Source organism: Henckelia pumila, chromosome 4 (assembly GCF_033568475.1).
Source record: "Henckelia pumila isolate YLH828 chromosome 4, ASM3356847v2, whole genome shotgun sequence".
NCBI lineage: Eukaryota > Viridiplantae > Streptophyta > Magnoliopsida > Lamiales > Gesneriaceae > Henckelia > Henckelia pumila.
The window spans coordinates 79,265,559-79,287,264 of NC_133123.1; the positions used below are offsets into that span (position 1 = coordinate 79,265,559).

At 33.7% G+C, this 21,706-nt stretch overlaps 1 protein-coding gene across 1 annotated transcript; it reads left to right on the forward strand.

Annotated features, from left to right (window-relative positions):
• The first annotated feature begins 15,144 nt into the window (after window positions 1-15,144).
• LOC140861316 (uncharacterized) lies at window positions 15,145-18,129 on the forward strand. Its single transcript, XM_073264325.1, has 4 exons — window positions 15,145-17,093; window positions 17,196-17,594; window positions 17,709-17,940; window positions 18,106-18,129. Exons 1-4 carry the CDS (start codon window positions 15,145-15,147, stop codon window positions 18,127-18,129), a joined length of 2,604 nt encoding a protein of 867 aa, XP_073120426.1.
• The last annotated feature ends 3,577 nt before the right edge of the window (window positions 18,130-21,706 follow it).

Sequence of the window (21,706 nt, forward strand, 5' to 3'; positions counted from 1 at the left end):
CATGTGGAATAAGATAAGTCCACAAGTTATCTGGAGAGACTTCTATAGATGTAAAACTAAATCCAATTATGTGAGATATGAAAATATTTACAATCAAGTGATTAAATAAACACTCTTTTTCATCTTTTTTTAATAACGTGACGAACCCGCATGCGCTACCTTTCGGTACACATTGAGTAAACCACCGGACTAGCGCAATAACCTGCAACTACGTTAGTCAGGTAAAGCATAATAGACAAATCCTTGTGTGACAGCCTGACAGGCTAGTCCAAAAAAATGTTGGTAGGAAAAATTGAACTACAGACCTCTGGCCAAGAGTTCATTTACTTCATCAACTTGAACAATTTTGCAAATGGAGGCATACATACATAAATATTAAACAATATTTTATTAAATTAAACTATTTTTGACAGATGAAATTTTACTATGCTTAAAATTGAAGCCTAAAGCTAGAGTGTCTGATTATAACCGTTTTTTTTTAAATAAAACAAATATTTTATTCATATTCATGTTTAGATTGTTACTTGTTAGTTACTATATATAATTTTATTAATTCAAATACGACTTATTGTATTTCTATTAATATATTTTTTGATTCTTTAAATTTGTGTAAATAACTATAATTTTGCATAAAATTGTTTCAAAAATATCCATGTATATTTTAAAATAATATGATTTATAATTCTCGTTATTCGCACAACAATAAAAAATTAATTTAAATTTACTAAATAGAATTAAATTGAAATAAGACAACTCAATTATTTAAGTATACGATTCTAAAATTGAAAAACCAAATGAATAATATATGATGAATCGATTGAATTTGTTTTTAAGACTATACGAAATTAAAGATCATGTAAACAAAATCGAATCAAACCATTTTATTATGGTTTAGTTATTCGGTCGGTTAGACATTTCTAAAAACATAACGAATATGAATTCCCGATTTGATCATTAATTAAGCTCTCCTAAGCTCATATGCACGAAAAAAATATATATAATAATGAAAATAATATAGAAAATTGAAGATAAATTCCTAACGTGATTTATGTAAATATAAAATCAAGAAAAATCCTAATAAACATGAAATTAATGCTAAACTTTGCTGGAAAATGAAATGAAATTGCAAAAAACCTAAGAAAAAAACTACTGCAATGATGTGAAAAATAAAAATTTGAAATTTGCAAGTTTTTTTATAGTGTTGACTTGTTTTCTTTTGTGAACATATGTTTTAAACTAAAAGGCGGATCTATCCTTCAACCTTGCAGCTTGGGCTCGAGATATTGGACTGGCCATCTATTATCTTTGGGCTTAAACTAAGAATCCCAATTAACTTGTTCTAAGGGCAAGAAAGTTAGTTACTTAAAAGGGGGAAGTGAGGGATTGATGTAGTACATAGAGCAGATAAGAAAAACACATACATATCGGTCTCCCTAATCTTGTTCTTGAAGCTGATATATCAGAAACCAGAGGAAGTAAAGGAGATCAAGGGATACAAGAGATAAGTGCTGTAGATTTGAAGTATCTTAGATTGTATTTTACTTTCTGAAGATCAAAGCTCTGTAATATGTAAACTTTCTGATTGTGATTCAATAAAAATGGTGGGGTGTTCGTGTAACGCCCAGAAATTCGTCACGTAAATCTGCATGCATAACTAGGCGATTTAATAATTTAAAATAATGTGAAAATGTGTTAAATTGTTTTTATGAATTATTATGTAAATTATGTGATTTATTTGCATGTTTTATATATTATTGCGGCATTTAAACCGCTAAGTGGTAATTTATGAAATTATTTGAGAAAGGTTATTTTATGATCGCGTAGACGGGACCATGGACGAACGAAATATTAGTTTTTTATCCAAAATATTTTATGAGATTTTTAGGAGCCCTACAATATTATTTTAAGATATTATTTAATGAAAATTGTAGCATTCATTAGTATATATGTGTGTGTGTCCATTTTTATCCAAAATAAGTCATTTTAATGACTTTTAATAACTTTTAAAAATCCCCTATTTTTATATTTCGGGATTTAAGTTAAATATCAGATTTAATTATTTTGTATTTAATAGTTTTAAGTTTATTTTATTTTATTTAATAATTACTTAATATCTTAAGCTTGTTTTATTAAAGATTTAACCTAATCCTACCCCTTAAACCTACCGTAAATTCACCTAGCCGCCTCCTCATCCCTTATTCCCCATCTCCACGTTCCCTAGCAGAGAACTCAGCCCCATAGCCGACTTGTAAGATTTTTCCTATTGTTTGGGAGGTCCGTTCGTCCCGGAAAGCCGTACCGCAATTTAGACGTCGTTTTTTGCAAAAATTCATCAAGGCACGTTTGATTCCATTCTTAAACATCATTTAGATCAAATTACAAAGTTTTTTATGCATGAATGATATGATAATGCACGTGTATGTGAATTGAAATGAAAATACTCAAGTGAGTGCATCCCATGGAGAGTTCGAGCCTGCTGTCCTATTTTTCATGGGTCTAGAAGGGTCACTTGGGGTCAGGTTTGGTGGGTGGAAAGGGGCTGGAGATGGCTAGGACCGAAGCCTTCTTCCTTGGTTGCAAAGTAGATTACGGCAGTTTTGAGATTCCCGAATCGTGGGTCGCTAGGGCGGTGTAGGGATCGGTTCAAGGCGAGGCTTGGTTCATTGGAACCGCCTAGACGTGGGCAACGTTTGGGCGGTGGAGCTCCGGCCAGTCGGCGGCCAGATCTGGCCGGCAGCAGGCCATAAAGCCTGCTGCCATGTCCGAGAGGAAAGAACATGGGGGGAATTAAGTCTGTACGTGATGGGTTTGGGAATTGGGTTTTTTTTTTTTTTTTTTTTTTAATTTTGGGCTATGGATTTTTTAGGCGGGCCGGGCTTGGGTCTTGGGTTTGGGTCCGGGTCGGGTCACGTCTTGATGGATCAAATTAATTTTAGTTCGTGTCTAGATTTTTATTAATTAGTCTTGGGTATTTTATTTTAATTATTTAAGAGTTTAAGATAGTAAATTAATGGGTTGAGCTTGATTAAATTAATTGATTGAACTAATTTAATGGACTTTAATAATTATTGAGGTGAGCTCACTAATTTGTCATGGGCCATGTGATCCATGAAAATTATTGAGCCAAGTTGTGTCGGGTTTAGTAATATTATCGGTCAAATTTATAAGTTAATAGTTATTTAATAATTTTATTAATTTAACTTTAAGTTAATAAGTTGATGGACCTAAATTATGTTTTAAGTGAGCCCATTAGTTTTCCATGGGCCCCGGACTCATGAAACTTAATGGGCCAGGTCAGGTTGGGCTTTTGGGTTTTTGAGTCAGTCTAGGAATTTATGGGTTTAAGTTAAGTGGTCAGCAACTCGAACAAATCCTTGGAAAAAATAAATGTCCGTAAATATATATTTAATTCATGCATTCATTTTTATAGATATATAAGTATGATTTTTAAGAAAATAAATTAAATATATATTTACGGACAAATTTTCATGAAATAAAGAAATAAATGAGAATTTTTAAGTTCATGCATCATGTAAAAATTTTTATGATAAGTTTAAATGCATGTTAAGAAAAAAATATTTTTATGAAAGTTGAAGTGAAGGTGGAAAGTGATGTGGTTGGAGGCCGGGATACCTGGGCCCGGTGACCTTCCTAATGATGTTTATGTTATGATGAGCTTATGGATCCAACTGAGAGGGTTGGTGAAGTGGCAGCACAGAGGTGGAAACCCCACGCCACGTACGTTGGTTTTAAGATTGATCAATCGCTTAGTATGAGGCCACCGACATGGATACGACTTGTTGAGAACTAAGAAATCATGATAAGTCATTTTATGAGATTTATTAAGTATGATGATATATGTTATAGCATGATGATTAAGCAGTATAATTTTATTTCATGTTTATACGCATATTATTTTAAGATCATCCACGTATAATTATTATGCACATATTTTATATGATGTGTGCCTGTGTGTGATTTCATGTTGTTATATAAGGATAGAACATGTTGAGTCTCTAGGCTCATTAGATTTAAATGGTGCAAGTGAGAAAGTTATTAATGAAGAGAATGTGTTCCCGACTGGCGGCGAGGGCATATGAGTTTCCAGGCGGCTAAAACCCGTGACCATTGCTCTATGATTATTTTTACGTTGAGATTTAGAACACTTATTTCCGCACATGTTTTAGTATTTTAGATTTTTAGTATATGCATGGATGTTAGATTTAATTATTTATTTTAATGTTTGCATAGATTTTGGTGTAGAATTATTATTTAGAAATTTCATTATGGAATTTTTATAAATGAATATTTAGTAATTAATTTTAATTATTTAATTGCATGTGTGTACTTTTATTGTATTTATTGTGTATATGTATTTTAAATTAAGTAAAGTTATTTTTAAGTACGATATATATATGTATGGTCATATATATATTTATATTCATTATTTTATAGTTAGAGAGTTTTAAAAAAAATATATTTCAGTAGGTGTTTTGGGATGTTTCATTTGGTATCAGAGCCATGGTCCTTGAAGGGTGACTATAGCCTGCTTCTCGGAGCTCAAAAGCCGCCCTGCCAGCCTGTAAGATTTAAATGATTTAAATTATGTTTTGTGCATGGAACACATGACTTATGTTTTAATGATTTATGAAATGAGAATTTCAAGTTATGACAGTCTTAAACTTAAAAGCACTTAGTTATGCAATGCGATTACGAGGGGTAATTTATGGAAATTAGATTATGCCTCTGAGACGTGTTACACACGAGGATGAATAGAATGATATACGTTTAGAGAAAACTAAGTTGATAATTATGAGATGTAAGTTTGACATTTAGATTTGTAGATTAAGTTATGATTTTTATATTTAAGTTTGACAAGTTAGAATTTTTGAGATTTAAGTTGAATTTTAGATTTGCAAATTAAGTTATGTTTTTGGGATTTAAGTTTGAAAATTTATTTTGAAATAGTTTAGTCATATGTTATTAGAAGACTAAGTTAAAGAAAATTTCGAGGAACGCCCAGAAATTCGTCAGGTAAATCCGCATGCATAACTAGGGGATATATATATATATGTGTGTCCATTTTTATCCAAAATAAGTCATTTTAATGACTTTTAATAACTTTTAAAAATCCCCTATTTTTATATTTCGGGATTTAAGTTAAATATCAGATTTAATTATTTTTTATTTAAGAGTTTTAAGTTTATTTTATTTTATTTAATAATTACTTAATATCTTAAGCTTGTTTTATTAAAGATTTAACCTAATCCTACCCCTTAAACCTATCGTAAATTCACCTAGCCGCCTCCTCATCCCTTCTTCCCCATCTCCACGTTCCCCAGCAGAGAACTCAGCCCCATAGCCGACTTGTAAGATTTTTCCTATTGTTTTGGAGATCCGTTCGTCCCGGAAAGTTGTACCGCGATTTAGACGTCGTTTCTTGCAAATATTCATCAAGGCACGTTTGATTCCATTCTTAAACACCATTTAGATCAAATTACAAAGTTTTTTATGCATGAATGATCTGATAATGCATGTGTATGTGAATTGAAATGAAAATACTCAAGTTCATGCATGCACTCACGTTTTTACACTTGTTGGATTGATTTGATTCATGTTTCTGGCCATGGAGAGTTCGAGCCTACTGTACTATGTTTCATGGGTCTAGAAGGGTCACTTGGGGTCAGGTTTGGTGGGTGGAAAGGGGCTGGAGATGGCTAGGACCGAAGCCTTCTTCCTGCAAAGTAGATTACGACAATTTTGAGATTCCCGAATCGTGGGTCGCTAGGGTGGTGTAGGGATCGGTTCAAGTCGAGGCTTGGTTCGTTGGAATCGGCCAGACGTGGGCAACGTCTGGGCGGTGGAGCTCTGGCCAGTCGACGACCGGATCTGGCCAGCAGCAGGCCATAAAGCCTGCTGCTACATGTCCGAGAGGAAAGAACATGGGGGGAATTAAGTCTGTAGGTGATGGGTTTGGGAATTGGGTTTCTTTTTTATTTATTTCGGGCTATGGATTTTTTAGGCGGGCCGGGCTTGGGTCTTGGGTCCGGGTCCGGGTGGGGTCACGTCTTGATGGGTCAAATTAATTTTAGTCCGGGTCTAGATTTTTATTAATTAGTCTTGGGTATTTTATTTTAATTAATTAAGAGTTTAAGATAGTAAATTAATGGGTTGTGCTTGATTAAATTAATTAATTTGACTAATTTAATAAGCTTTAATAATTATTGAGGTGAGCCCGTGTGATCCATGAGAATTATTGAGCCAAGTTGTGTCGGGTTTAGTAATTTTATCGGTCAAATTTATAAGTTAATGATTAGTTAATAATTTTATTAATTTAACTTTAAGTTAATAAGTTGATGGGCCTAAATTATGTTTTAAGTGAGCCCATTAGTTTTCCATGGGCCCAGGGCCCATGAAACTTAATGGGCCAAGTCAGGTTGGGTTTTTGGATTTTTGAGTCAGTCTAGGAATTTATGGGTTTAAGTTAAGTGGTCAGCAGCTCGAACAAGTCTTTGAAAAAAATAAATACCCGTAAATATATATTTAATTCATGCATGCATTTTTATTAGATATATAAGCATGATTTTTAAGAAAATAAATTAAATATATTTACGAACAAATTTTCATGAAATAAAGAAATAAATGAGAATTTTTAAGTTCATGCATCATGTAAGAATTTTTATGATAAGTTTAAATGCATGTTAAGAAAAATATATTTTTATGGATGTTGAAGTGAAGGTGGAAAGTCATCGTGGTTGGAGGCCGGGATACCTGGGCCCGGTGACCTTCCTAATGATGTTTATATTATGATGAGCTTATGGATCCAGCTGAGAGGGCTGGTGAAGTGGCATCACAGAGGTGGAAATCCCACGCCACGTACGTTGGTTTTAAGATTGATCAATCGCTTAGTATGAGGCCACCGACATGGATACGACCTGTTGAGAACTAAGAAATCATGATAAGTCATTTTATGAGATTTATTAAGTATGATGATATATGTTATAGCATGATGATTAAGCAGTATAATTTTATTTCATGTTTATACGCATATTATTTTAAGATCATGCACGTATAATTATTATGCATGTATTTTATATGATGTGTGCCTGTGTGTGGTTTCATTTTGTTATATAAGGAAAGAACGTGTTGAGCCTCTAGGCTCATTAGATTTAAATGGTGCATGTGAGCAAGTTATTAATGAAGAGAATGTGTTTCCGACTGGCGGCGAGGGCGTATGAGTTTCCAGGTGGCTAGAACCCGTGACCATTGCTCTATGATTATTTTTACGTTGAGATTTAGAACACTTATTTCCGCACATATTTTAGTACTTTAGATTTTTAATATTTTCATGGATGTTAGATTTAATTATTTATTTTAATGTTTGCATGGATTTTGGTGTAGAATTATTATTTAGAAATTTCATTATGGAATTTTTATAAATGAATATTTAGTAATTAATTTTAAGTATTTAATTGCATGCGTGTACTTTTATTATATTTATTGTGTATATGTATTTTAAATTAAGTAAAGTTATTTTTAAGTACGATATATATATGTATGGGCATATATATATATATATATATATATATTTATATTCATTATTTTATAGTTAGAGAGTTTTAAAAAAAAATATTCAGTAGGAGTTTTGGGATGTTTCAGTTCATCCGTGGATTTAGATCATTTTGATCGAATCATGTAAATTAAGTTTTCATGTTATTTGTTCTTTGTGATTCATTCGATTGCATGAGGTGTTTCAGAAAGTGTGTTTGAGCTTCATTGAGCTAAAGTGATTGCTGATTTTTGAATTCTTGTTGAGTGTATTGAGATCTAATCTGTAGCTGAGTGAGTTCTCGATTGAAGTAAATATAAGTGATAACATTTGCAACACCTTTCTTCTATCAATTCTTTATTTTGATCACCACTCATGATTTCTTCTTTCTTGCACGCTGTTAGACCCATTAAAATTAATTGAGATGATTGACGTGGGTAAATCTACCTTAATGAGATTGAATTATTTCATTAGGTCCAAAACAAATATCTTGTCAGAATCCCAATTGTCAAAGAACTTGGGAAACAAAAGATGACCCAAGGCAATTCAAAGAATTACTCGACAAATTTGAGGCGACAAGGGCATGGGTCAAATAGGTAAGGGAGAATGTCACATATCGACACCTTCGCATTCCAAAATTATCTAAAATATGATGCAATGTAGAGGTTGCATATATTCTAGAACTCTCTAGATTATTCATGCTCTAAACTTGTATAGAGCACTCTAGACTTCTATATAGAAGACTTGTATATAATCAAGTAGAAAAAAACATCTAAAATTGTGTAGATGTTAGAAGCTTTTAGAGAGTTAATCTTCACTGTCAGATCGAATAGATCTTAGCCATTCTTTGTAGGAAGTCACCACTATAAAAGAGTAGATTCCTTTATTTGTAAATCACCAAGTTGAAAGCAATAAAAAACATTCTCAAAGCTCTTTTGTATTCTAATTTAAACATTTGCACAAATACTTAGAATTATGGGCACTCCAAATGAAGATGTATGGCCTTGAGTGACTTCTTTGCCTGATTTGAAATGTTCATTTGTCACATTTTTTTCCCTGATAAAAAAAATCAGTATTTCCCTGATAAAAAAACATCAGTATTTTTTCATATAACTCATAGGCACAGTTCTGCTACAACTCTGATAGCGCCTCACTATCTCCCGACCCTCGATATTTATGACTAAAAATTGTTGGAACACGTTTTCAGATCAGTCAGATCTGATACCCCGAGCAGCGAAAGTTTAAAAATTTTTCTTTTCTGATATGGAACGATTCCACATCATGGGTATCAAATCCTTACGATTAAAATCTACAAGTAAAATAATAATAACAATTAATATTTTACCTCTTCAAGCTGTGACTTGATTAATGGACTCCAACAGATTAAATCTGCTCTTCTTGTAAATCCCAGGAACTGATGACTTGCTCGATCAACTCCGGAATTAGGTCCACGAATAGAAAACAAAAACCCTCTGATTGATTGCACTAGAAATCAATCAGATGTTTATCGAAGAGATTTACAAATTTGATCTGTCAATTCAAAATGTAATTTTTCAGAAAAATCACAGACCGAATTCTCTCAAAAGGGAGAGAGAATTTGAAAATCTCCTTAGAACTGTTCTAGGATTTTTCCGAAAACTGTAGATATGTGTGTAGCAGTATTTTCGAAAATTCCAACTTGGAATCATTTGTATTTTTCGAAATCCCTTACATCTACTATATATAATTTCTGTACTGGATTAATTATATGTCTAATAGGACACTAACTCCTTAGGGCCCATTAGTCATAACTTAAGCCCAACAAGCCAAGCATGTTATTATAGAAATTAATATAAAATTCATCTTGACTCCGATTGATAAACCGATTTCACTAATGTGCACAAAAATCATTTTTGCACCTTTTAAAGCCAAGATAATTTTTCTGAATCCGAATTCAGTGATTTCCAAAAATGCCCATCCCTATGTCATTTTAGGAAATTCCACTCCCTTTACTTAAGAATTCCAACTTCTCTTTCGCTAAATTTAACTCTTTAAATTTAACTATCTCAACGGGGATTAGTAATCCATTACTTGTGTAACCCTCAATGGTTCAGGGATACAGCTAGCCGTGGGCTCACAACTCCTTGTGACTCGGAACAACAATTTTCGACTTACCTATCGAATCATGGTAAGAGCGGCTAGCAACATCAGGTTCCTTTCTCTATGTTCTATATCAATGAAACGTGGTACTAGGTATCGCAAATGCTAGTCTCAATCTCGAATGATCCTTATCCTTATTAGCGGACGACTCAATTGACTAGGAACTGTTTAGAATATACAGTGATTATAAGATGTGTTTCATGATAGTCATTCAATTCTACTATCACATCTTACATGCACTCTAGTATATTCAAGGTCTTTATCTAAACATCGTATAGTACGTCACAACATAATAATATGATAGAAGATAAAGTAAATGCCAATATAAAAGTGTAAATTATATTAAACAAAGATTGTTTACACATAGAGTCACAAAATCCCTTAGCCACAAGTTGGCTAACCGGGCACCCACTCTTTCAAAAATCCACAAAGACACTCAAGAAATGAGAGAGAATCTATCAAATTGCTGTGAAAACCTGATTCTTGGATGCTCTATTTGTAGACGAAGATCGGAACATCTGAACTCGAGTTTGGACATTTTGATCCTGAATGCATGGCCTTGTGCATGTTTCACTAATCGGATGATCTGACAAGGGGATCGGATCTTCCGATCTCTCACATGCAGTACCATGTGTCAAATCTACGACATCTGTAGTGCCACATCTTTGGACGCTCCGATCAACAATTTGGATGCTCGGATCTTAGCCATGTGTTAATCTCATGTTGACAACACATCAGATACCTCAATGTTGGAGTTCAGACGCTCCGATCTTGGGTTTGGATCGTTCGATCGCACCTTAGCCTTCTGAACTCCATTCTAGCTTCTGAAGTGTTCGGACCCTCCGAATTGGGTTCAGACCTTCCGAACTCACCCGAGATAAAATATTCAAAATTAATATTTTAAATCCCAATTAAGCCCGTAATCAACCCTTAATTATTTTTAATCATTTAATCTTGTAAAATAAGACTGAATTACTACACAACCACAATACTCAGGCGAATATCTGATGGAAGTCATCGAAATGAATCCATAATATGGATAGTGGACGAAGTTGCATAGCTCCTATTTGAAACCTCTGAGTGACCGATTCAAAAGCTTGAAATCAATCAAACCTTTTGGTGTGTTAGATGGTGGGGAAGTGTTTCTCTTTGGTTATAAGAATACTTTGTGCGGCTTATAATGTTCGGACAAGAGAAATTCAGTAGTTTGAGTTGAAAGTAAAATCAAGAAGATATCTTTCGACAGCTCATGTGAACAACATGATTTTTTTATCGTTAAGAAACATTTTAGTTAGAAAACACCAAATCACTGGTTACAACTTTGCCTAAAAATCTATGGACCGCAATAACAAACACCATGTTTAATTCTTTCGGTATACAAACTAGCTATTAGTAGCTAAAAGCTAGCCTAAAACATGGGCCACTTGGTTTGCAGATCTTCTACAATGATTCAAAATAGCATCAGGTGCACTCGAGTAGAGACGACAGATATATTCGGCAATTGGATCATTCATAGAGAAAGGAACCTGTGTTTCTTGTGGTTACGTTGTGACGCATAAGTTTTGTTAGTTGGTCAATTTGGTTGGAGGCCTTAGGGCATCATCTATTACATAATGGTGTAAAATTTTCAGTTTTGAATGCTATACGTATACAAGAAAATAATATCTAATCTAATTGTTGGCTTTCTTCTTACTAGCATGAAGCGGATGGTATCTCATTAAAAACAGAAATTTATATAATATATATATATATATATATATATATATATATATAATTGCCAAATTAAATAAATTGATCACTCGTCTCAGTTTCAAAAAAAAATTTGTTTTCACTTACTTCTTACTTTTTTTCTTTTTTCATCATTAAGATTGTTTAGTTTAATATTTTCAATTTAATGAATATTATCATTGCTATATTTTAGAATATTAAAAATATGATTTTTTTTGGGTGTTTTTTTGTTTCTTTTAAAATATTAAAAATTAAAAATATGATTAAAATATTAAATTTATTAAAAATACGACGTAAGTGTTCATGCTACAATTTTTGTGTCACAAACGGAATATATATAATATGGCTAAAAATAAACTTGTCTATTTAAATGATGGCACAACTTTAATTACCGTTTGGGATGTTATAGCTTATTAGCTTTACTTGAAGGGAAAATTAATGATGAAACATATGGAATCACAAACATGCGTATTGCTTTATGCAATTTATGGATGCCACGGTTAGTTTACAATAAGGTAGTGTTTGAGATCGTTTTTTAAATTGTTTTTGAGAATTTCCTTCACAAATGTCTTCTAGAAGCAATCTCAAATACTACATAAGAAAAGTTTATATTATTTTTTATACATGCATTCAAGAGCTATATTTTGCATATGATGAAATAGATGTGTCGCAATTAAAATCAACTTCTAGTACAGTGGTATTATTTGATCTTCCATACAATTATCTAGACATTGCAAAATTAAAGCGAATATCGTACCTTATTTTTCATGTCACTACAACAAACATGCTAATTAACAACACTAAAAAGACAACGGATTTGTAGAAAAACTGTTGATTTTTTGCTTTTGACAACGGTTTGTACTAAAATCATTGTGGATGTGCGTTTTTTTTAGTTTAAGACAACGGATTTAAGAAAACTGTTGTAATTGGTGCTCTACGACAACGGATTATATTAACCGTTGTCTATGAGCGCTTTTTTTTTAAATTAAAGAAAACGATAATTTTAAATCGTTGTCGTTGTGCGTTTCTTGGAATCGAATAGACAACGGACTTCCGACCATTAGACAACGGATTTTTAAACCGTTGTTTATTTTTTAAAAAAATAAAAAAAAAACAAAAAAAAACACATAACACAACGGATTATAAATCCCTTGTGTTTTCTCTATTATAAAAAAGACCCACAACGACTTCTTTCTCTCCTCTCATCTCTCATCTCTTGATGGCGTGCCCTAGTTCTTAGATCGATCAATCGATCCAAGAATGGCTCCAATTAGGTTGATCGTAGATCTTCAGTTACCGTAACCCTTCCCGCAAAGCATTCCCCTGTTAAGACTCTGGCTTTGAGCTTGGATGGTAGGCTGTTGTAAGGAGGCTGTAGTGACGAGTACGTTCATTATTGGTTGAAGGGTTGGTTCACGAGGCTTAGTCGGGACACACTTACGCTTTTATGTACTCGGCTGTCGGTATTCTTCAGCTAGCTGCCGATATTACTCCTCAAAATCCAAGCGTGTGTCCAAGTGGAAGAGCCGATTTTCCTTACTCCTGATTGCAGCCGTAAGTATCTTTGTGTAGTGTTTAGTCCCCGATTTTCCTAACTCCCGAATGTGGCTGCAATTTAGTCCGTTGTGTTTAAGCTTTTTTTTTCCGTACTCCCGATTTTCTTTACAGGCATAAAGAGTGGGCTTTGGACTGTTGAAGATAATCACTGCTATGGGTCGTCCCATTGTTCCCTTCGCTTGATTGTGATTCCTTCTCTCAGTGTTTTTGCCTCTTATCGGGTTAGTTTTCTTTTCTGCTATTTTGGGTTTATAGATATTCTTCTTTTTGGTTTGATCTTCACTTGTTCTTGTTTGAATTTTCTGATTTCCTGATAGGTGCATGTACCTACTGGTTTTATTATTGTATTCAAGTGGAATTAATGCTTAGACCCACATCTTGTGGGATTTTATCGTCTTGTGTGATTTTATATAGTGGGGACTGAAAATCACATATTTCTAATGGTTTTGATTCCGTGACTTGTCCTCCATTTACTATTGTTTTCTTGCTACCATTATTCTATGCAATAGACAAGTCAAGTGTTCGCCTATTTTATGTGCAGCGTGGGACTAAGAAATATATTCCATGGACCACTGTCTCTAGCTAGTGGTATCTACTATTTAATCATTATGAGCTTTTATATCTTCTCACTTTTATAAGCTTTAGCCCATTTGAATGTGAAACTCCTGATGTCACATTTGATTTAAAAGTCGCCCATCCCTCATACACCAAAAACTCCATGGCTGCCACTTTCTTGATCAGAAACGAAAAGAGAAACGAGTTTTTTTAATGTCTTCTTCCATCCCTACGAAATGTTCAAGCTCCTCTTGATCCATCCAACACAAAACGTTTATGGTGATTTGATTCTTTCTATTTCAGAACCAACTTAATTTGTGTGAAAGTGCCCAAACAGATCGACGAGTCTTTGAATAAATCCTTCTTCTTGTGTCAACGGTTTCCAACGCCACAGGGTCAACAACTTCGGCCATATAGTAGTTCCTAATTAATTGACAAATTAATCTTTTTTGTTCCACTGGTTTTGAAAATTATATTCAAAAGCATTCAACATACAATGTCCAATAAATTATGATATATTACAGCCATCATCATAAAAAAATAATGCAAAACTATTATATATTTGTACATCACTTTCAAGTTCAGAGTAGACAAACCTTTCCTATCTCCGATTTTTTGTAAACTAATGAAGTTTTCATTAATATTTTGTTTTTGTTAACTGAATTTGATTTTTTCTTGCTTCGGTCATATAAAATGTTAATTTATCATTAAAACGCTAAATATAATAAAAAAATGTCGACATAAAAAATTACTAACTTGAACTAACTTTGAGTTTGCTTTATAATAGTTTTATGGGAATTCAATGAAAGCCAGCCAAGGAATTCCTTCGATGTGATTTGATGCATTTAAATAATTTAATTTAATTAATAAGATTGCATGCACTTAATCAATACCATGTTATTAAGAAAAAAAATGGTCATCCCCTAGTCATGATTTTAGTTATCTAACTGGTCAAATTTCATATGATATTTCATTATAAAATGACTTAAAAAAGTCACTTGAATAATATTTCATTATATTACTTTCGAACTTTCTGTTGTGAACCAAATGAAATCAATGTTTTGAACTTGTTGCCTAATGTATAATTTTTTGAAGGTAGATTTTGATGCGTTTTGGGCTGATATTAAAAAATGGACAAAGACTGGATGTCAAAGAATAGGTTGTCACATGAATATGAGGTTGGGGTAGAGTCTTTCTTGCAGTTTGCATTGCGGAACGCTACTGATCCGAATAAAATACCTTGCCCATGTACAAGATATGGTAATCTGCAGAAGAGAAATGTTGACATTATAAGGGCACATTTGTGTTTTAATGGTATAGATTTAACATACCATAAATGGATTTGGCATGGTGAAGGATATACGATCAATAACTCAATGAGAGATGAACAAAAATCTTTTGCCGAGGAACCTATTGATAAGGTACATGATGCATTTGATAGTTATGCAGAGAATCCAAACCAATTTCATAAGGTACTTGAAGATGCTGATAAACCTTTATATCCTGCGTGTTCCAAATTTACCAAATTATCTGCACTTGTGAAATTGTATAACTTGAAGGCAAGATATAGTTAGAGTGATAAAAGTTTCACAGACTTACTAAGTTTGCTTGGAGAAATGCTTCCTAATGAGAATGAATTACCTTCATCGTTGTATGATGCAAAGAAAAGCTTATGTGCATTAGGGATGAATTTTGTGAAAATTCATGCTTGCCCTAATGATTGCATCTTATATCGAAAAGAGTACGAGAATTTGACTAATTGTCCTGTTTGTGGGACATCAAGGTGGAAGTTGGGTAAAAAAGCTACATTAAATGGAGTTCTTGCAAAGGTCCTTTGGTACTTCCCACCTATTCCAAGATTTCAAAGATTGTTTCGGAATAAGGAGATATGTAAGGAGTTAACTTGGCATGCTGATAAAAGAGTACTTGACGGATACTTGCGTCATCCGGCTGATGCGCCCGCTTGGAAAGTAGTGGATCACAAGTGGCCAGATTTTGCTGCTGAACCCAAAAATCTTAGATTGGCCTTATCAGCAGACGGGATCAATCCTCATAGTTTGATGAGTTCTGCATATAGTTGTTGGCCAGTTGTGATGATCACTTACAACCTTCCTCCATGGTTTTGTATGAAGAGAAAATTTATGATGCTGACATTGTTGATTTCTGGTCCTAAACAACCAGGAAATGATATTGACGTTTACTTAGCACCTTTGATCGATGACTTGAAAAAATTATGGGATATAGGTGTTGATGCATATGATGCACGTCGAGAAGAAAATTTCTTGCTTAGGGCTGTCTTGCTATGGACAATTAATGATTTTCCTGCATACGGGAACCTGTCAGGTTGTGTTGTTAAAGGATATTGTGCATGTCCTATTTGTGGTGAAGAAACATATTCGACAAGGTTAAAGCATAGTAGAAAAATTAGTTATACAGGGCATAGAAGATTTCTTCCTACAAATCATCCTTATCGAAGGCAAAAAAAAGCATTCAATGGGAAACTTGAGCTTAATCCCGCACCGAAACCTTTAACTGGGCATGAAATTTTGGAGCGAGTTGAAAGAATTAATTATTGTTCTGGAAAAGCGAGTAGGAAGCAAACAATGCAAGGTGAAGTTGTATCATGCTGGAAAAAGAAATCTATATTCTTTGAACTTGAGTATTGGAAACATCTACATGTTTGGCATGTTCTTGATGTGATGCACATTGAAAAAAATGTGTGTGAGAGTCTGATTGGTACTTTGCTTGACATTCCTGGAAAATCAAAAGATGGAGTAGCTGCAAGACTAGACCTTGTGGAGATGAATTTGAGGATTGATTTGGAACCAAAGATGGGGGAGAAGAAAACTTTTTTGCCAGCGGCCTGTTATACACTAAGTAGGGATGAGAAAAAAAAAGTTTGCAATTGTTTGTCTGGAATAAAGGTCCCTATAGGTTATTCATCCAATGTTAAAAATCTGGTGTCGATGAAAGACTTGAAATTTGTTGGCCTTAAGTCACACGACTATCACACTTTGATGCAACAATTGCTTCCAGTCGCCATCCGTGGTATCTTGCCTAAACATGTTAGATACACCATCACTCGGTTGTGTGGCTTCTTCAACGTGTTATGTAATAAAGTGATAGATGTCTCGAAGTTGAATGATCTGCAAAGAGAGATTGTGACACTGTTGTGTTTGCTTGAAAAATATTTTTCCCCATCTTTTTTTGATATAATGGTTCATTTAACGGTCTATCTTGTGCAAGAGGTCAAATTGTGTGGACCGGTTTGGTATAAGCAAATGTACCCATTTGAAAGATTCATGAAGATCTTGAAAGGGTATGTTCGAAATCACAATCGTCCTGAAGGGTGTATAGCCGAATGTTATATTGCTGAAGAGGCTGTGGAATTTTGCTCTGATTACATGTCTAGTGTGCATACAATTGGGATCCCATCAAGAGATCAACAAGTACAACTTACTAGGCCTCTTTCTAGCTCAGTAGTACACTCAACTTGTCATGATGAGTTGCATCAAGCACATCTTTATGTTTTGGAGAATGATGTTGACGTTGACCCTTATATCGAGTAATTTCTCTTACTTATTGATATTTTATTGCATTGTTCTTATGTTCTACCAATTAAGTAATAGTAGTCTAATAGTTAATTTATTCATGATCATTTCATTAGGGAGCACATGGAGTTTTTGAACTCAAGCTTTCCTAATAAAGCTAAGTCCAAAAAATGGTTACAAGATGAGCATAACCGGACATTTATTGTCTGGTTACGTGATCGTGTGCGAGCAGTAGGCAATTCCACTTTTCAAATATCAGAAAGATTGAAGTGGATAGTGCGTGGACCTAGCAATCAAGTGTTAAAGTACTCTAGTTATTTGATTGATGGAGTTACTTATCATACAAAAGAGAGCGATGATACACGAGTTGTTCAAAACTCTGGAGTAAGCTTAGTCGCAAAAACAATGCAAGTTGCTAGTGCAAAGGACAAAAATCCGATTGTGTCGGACATGACTTTTTGTGGAGTTATACAAGAAATTTGGGAACTCGATTATCACAATTTTCAAGTTCCAATGTTTAAATGTAATTGAGTTGAGAATAATAACGGTATTAAAGTTGATGAACTTGGTTTCACGTTGGTAAACCTCAACAGAATTGGATTCAAATCTGACTCTTTTATCTTGGGCAGACAAGCAAAGCAGGTATTCTACATTGAAGATCCTCAAGATCCTAGATGGCATGTTGTACTTGCCACTCCTACCAGGGATTACATGGAAAACATAAATGGTGATGAGTTGGAAAATGCTACAATCCACTATCAGTGTTCCACAAAAGAGTTTATGTCAATGGAATCAATGGATGTTGACGGGGTAGATGAAAATGAACAATCGTGCGTTCGTGAAGACTGTGATAGGACATGGGTTGACAATAATTAAGTGTAATCTATTGTTTTACTTGTGTTTAGATTTTGGTTGCTGATCTATTTTATCATATTTATTTTTATTGTGATATAACTGTCGTTTGTCTTCATTCTCGCTTTTTATTCTTTGTAATTCAAATTCCTAACAATTTGCTGTCTTTTTCAGGAAATGGGGTATCAAGGAACTTGACTATATTCTAGAATTGACACTATGGCAGCTCATGAAAAGAGATTGGCGAGGATTGAGAATTCTAAAGAGAGTATTTCATATGCTGCCACTAACAATAGTTGCGAGGGTCAAACAACAATGGAATCTACAGAAACGGAGTCAACAAGAACATCAAGGGGGCATACACGTTTGGATAAGCTTGTTAGGCTAAGGGTCCAAGGAATTAAAAAGGATGTAAGTCTCAACAAAATTGAACAGCCAATTGGAGAATTTGCAGGTGAAATGCAAAGCTACATTGGGGTTCTCGTTCGAGATAAAATCTCAATAGGTTTCAAATCATAGAAGAAAGTGCCAAATGATGTTAAAGAGATAATATGGGAATCAGTGAATGTAAGTGTTTTTAATCTGCTGTGTGGATTAATTTCTTCATGAATCATTTGCTTTAATATCATTATAAACTGTAGACTCTTCCACTTGTGCTTCTTCCTTGAACGTACTTTCTGAGTACTTCTTACTAACCTGCTGTGTGGATTAATTTTCTTCATGAATCATTATGTTTGTCACTAACCTTAAGGTTGATGAAGTTATCAAGAAGCATTAGGACAATATCTCCATTGGCTAGAACCACCGTCAATAAATCCTGCCACTGTTTTAAAAGAAACCTTGAGCACTAAAATATTAGTATCATATTAAACTCTCTATTTTAGCTTGATATTCACCCTCAATTTTCTCATCCGCTCTTCATTCCTAGTATTCAGTACTAATATGATTATGCTATATTTAATCTTCTTGTTAATTTTTTTTATGTTCTTTTACAGCTGGCGTACAATATTGACCCAAGTTGGAGGAAGGGATGTTTTCAATCAGCAAATAATAAATGGCATCAATATAAAGCATTTCTCACTCAGAAGTTCATTTTCAGCAAGCTAGATAAACCTGATGAGTTGAAAGATCCACTGATTGGTTATGGTATTTCACAAGATGATTGGAGTTATTTTGTAATCACTCGCATGTCTGACGACTTTAGGGTAAGATTCAAAATTTTATTTTACAAATAATCTAACTACAAGTCACAATTTAAATCTGTGATATTTTATTTTTCAACTAGAGAGTAAGTGATGAAAACAAGAACAGAAGAAGCCAGAATGTATACCCCTATCGGCTGTCCCGTAAAGGATATGCACGTTTAGCTGACGAAATTGTAAGTATTTTGAAGTTGGTGGTTTGGTAATTGCATATGATTTTTAGGTATTGGACATGATTCATTTTTTTGTAGGCATCTGATTTATGTGATGATGATGAGATAAATCGAGCTACTATGTGGAAGAGAGGACGGGTCAATAAGGAGGGTAAATATGAAGGCGATGATCTAAAAATGACAGTTAAAAATATTGTATGTAATACATGAGATGATAATTATTTTTTATCGATTAATTTTTATTATAGTAACAATTTACTTTGATCACGTCAGGATGATTATGTTCAACAAAAAAGGAGGGGAAGCTGAAGTTTGAAGGGGCAAGGAAAGATATTCTCACGAATGCACTAGATTCTGAAGAACATGCTGGGCGTGTGAGGGGTGTTGGAGGTCATATCACTCCAACAATCTATTTTATTGTTGGCAGAATCTGGAATAGTCCTCTTGCAGATGGTGACATAATCCTTCATCATCAAAATGAGTTGTTGGAGGCAAAGAAGCTAATCTCTGATCAAAATGTGCGCATCGTAGATCAAGATGCACGCATCGTAGTTAAAGATGCACGCATAGCAGAACAAAATGCGCGCATCGTACATCAAGATGCACGCATCATTGCATTTTTTGTACTGTTACGCCAAGCGTGTTTTGGACAATTCGGAAAATAATATATCGATTATTTTTTATGATGATTTCTTTGACACTGAGTACGAGAAGCTTGTGAACATTGAAGACATCACACCTTTTTATGAGCTGGAGCCAATATCTGCCAATTGTGTGGTTGTTTATATGTGGTAAGTTTTCGATTAATTCGAACTTTTTCCTTTGATTTGTTTAACACAGTAACGTTATTTTTGTTTGAATGGAAAGTTTCTCTTCAAAAAGATGAAAAAGGAAAACAAATTCGATAAATTCAGTTTTGTGAATCCACAGACCCTTCCAGTAATGCCATATGTATTCAAACTTGACAAAAATGAAAAAACTGAATACTTGAATGGCTGGGCAAGTGCTTTGGCTGAACGGCTGAGCGGTACAGCAAGAAATCAACTAGTTTTGGCACCACACAATGTTAGGTAAATAAGTACAACAATATCATTAATATTAGATTTTTTTTGACGATGTTGCGAAATTTATGCATTGAATATTTGTTTTGTTCGTAGTTGTCATTGGATTCTGACTGTCATCGACCCTTATGTGGAGGTGATTTATTTGTTGGATTCACTTAATCATCGCAACCTTCATGAGGACTGGAAATATGTGGTGGATATGTGAGTACATATTCTTTTTTTAATTAAGCATTTAATTTATTACTCATATGTCGAATCTTGTTGTACAAAGGAGTTTGAAATTGTTCAATTCGACCAAAGAAATGAAAGGAAAAAAGAAGCCTACATGGAAAGTGATAAAGCTATAATATATATATATATATATATATATATATATATATATATATATATATATATATATATATATATATATATATATATATATATATATATAATGTATACACACATATATGCCTACTTGTGATTTCATTGACAATTTTTGTTAAACATAGGGTCCTCGACAACCTGATGCGAAACAATATGGGTTTTATGTGATGAAATTTATGAGAGAGATTGTTGAAGGAAATGCCACCAGCGAGAAGGATTTACTTTTATCAATGGTAATATTTAACATATTCTGAATTTTCTCAAATAATTTTTTATTTCATTTGCTTCTTCATTACTGATTTTTACTATCTAATATAATTTGGGTTTGTTAACAGTTCAACAAAACAATTTACTCTAAAGAAGAAATTGATGAAGTGCGATCCGAATGGGCAGAATGCGTACTAGACTACATTCATGACTAGGTATTTGGCTCTCCTTCATCGACTTCATAAGCTTCTGTGAATTGCAAAGTCTGTGAATAAGCTTCTGTGAATTGCAAAGTCTGTGAACAAGCTTCTGTGAATTTGTTTTTTTTTTGTTTTTTTTTTCAATCTCACTCACATGAAGGTGAATTATGGTTGTAAAGTTTGGAGTACTTGTATTATACAGAAGAGAAAGTAAAGAACACATCTTGATCCTTTCTGTGATTTGATAACAATCGATTTTGATTTGTTTGGTTCCCTCACGATACATTGGGTTTAAAGCAACGGTTTTATACCTATGATTAAAATTGATAATATAAAATTTAAACATTATAAATTTTACCTTAAAATCTCGAAGCGAGATTATGGACACCAACAGATTAAACTGCTCTTGTTTTATATCCCAGGAACTGATGAACGAACGATTATTCAATCAGGTCCACGAACAGAAGTTTAATCCCTCTGATAGACTGCACTAGAAAGTCTATCAGAAGTTTCTACGAAGAGATAGAACAGATATGATCTGTTAAATTAGTCTGCAAATTCAA

Coding starts and splice junctions, on each gene's coding strand:
- LOC140861316 (XM_073264325.1), top strand. CDS start 15,145: ATGCTTCCTAATGAGAATGAATTACCTTCATCGTTGTATGATGCAAAG. Junction 17,595..17,708: donor CACAATTTTCAAGTTCCAAT/GTTTAAATGTAA, acceptor TATCTTGGGCAG/ACAAGCAAAGCAGGTATTCT. Junction 17,941..18,105: donor AAGACTGTGATAGGACATGG/GTTGACAATAAT, acceptor TGTCTTTTTCAG/GAAATGGGGTATCAAGGAAC.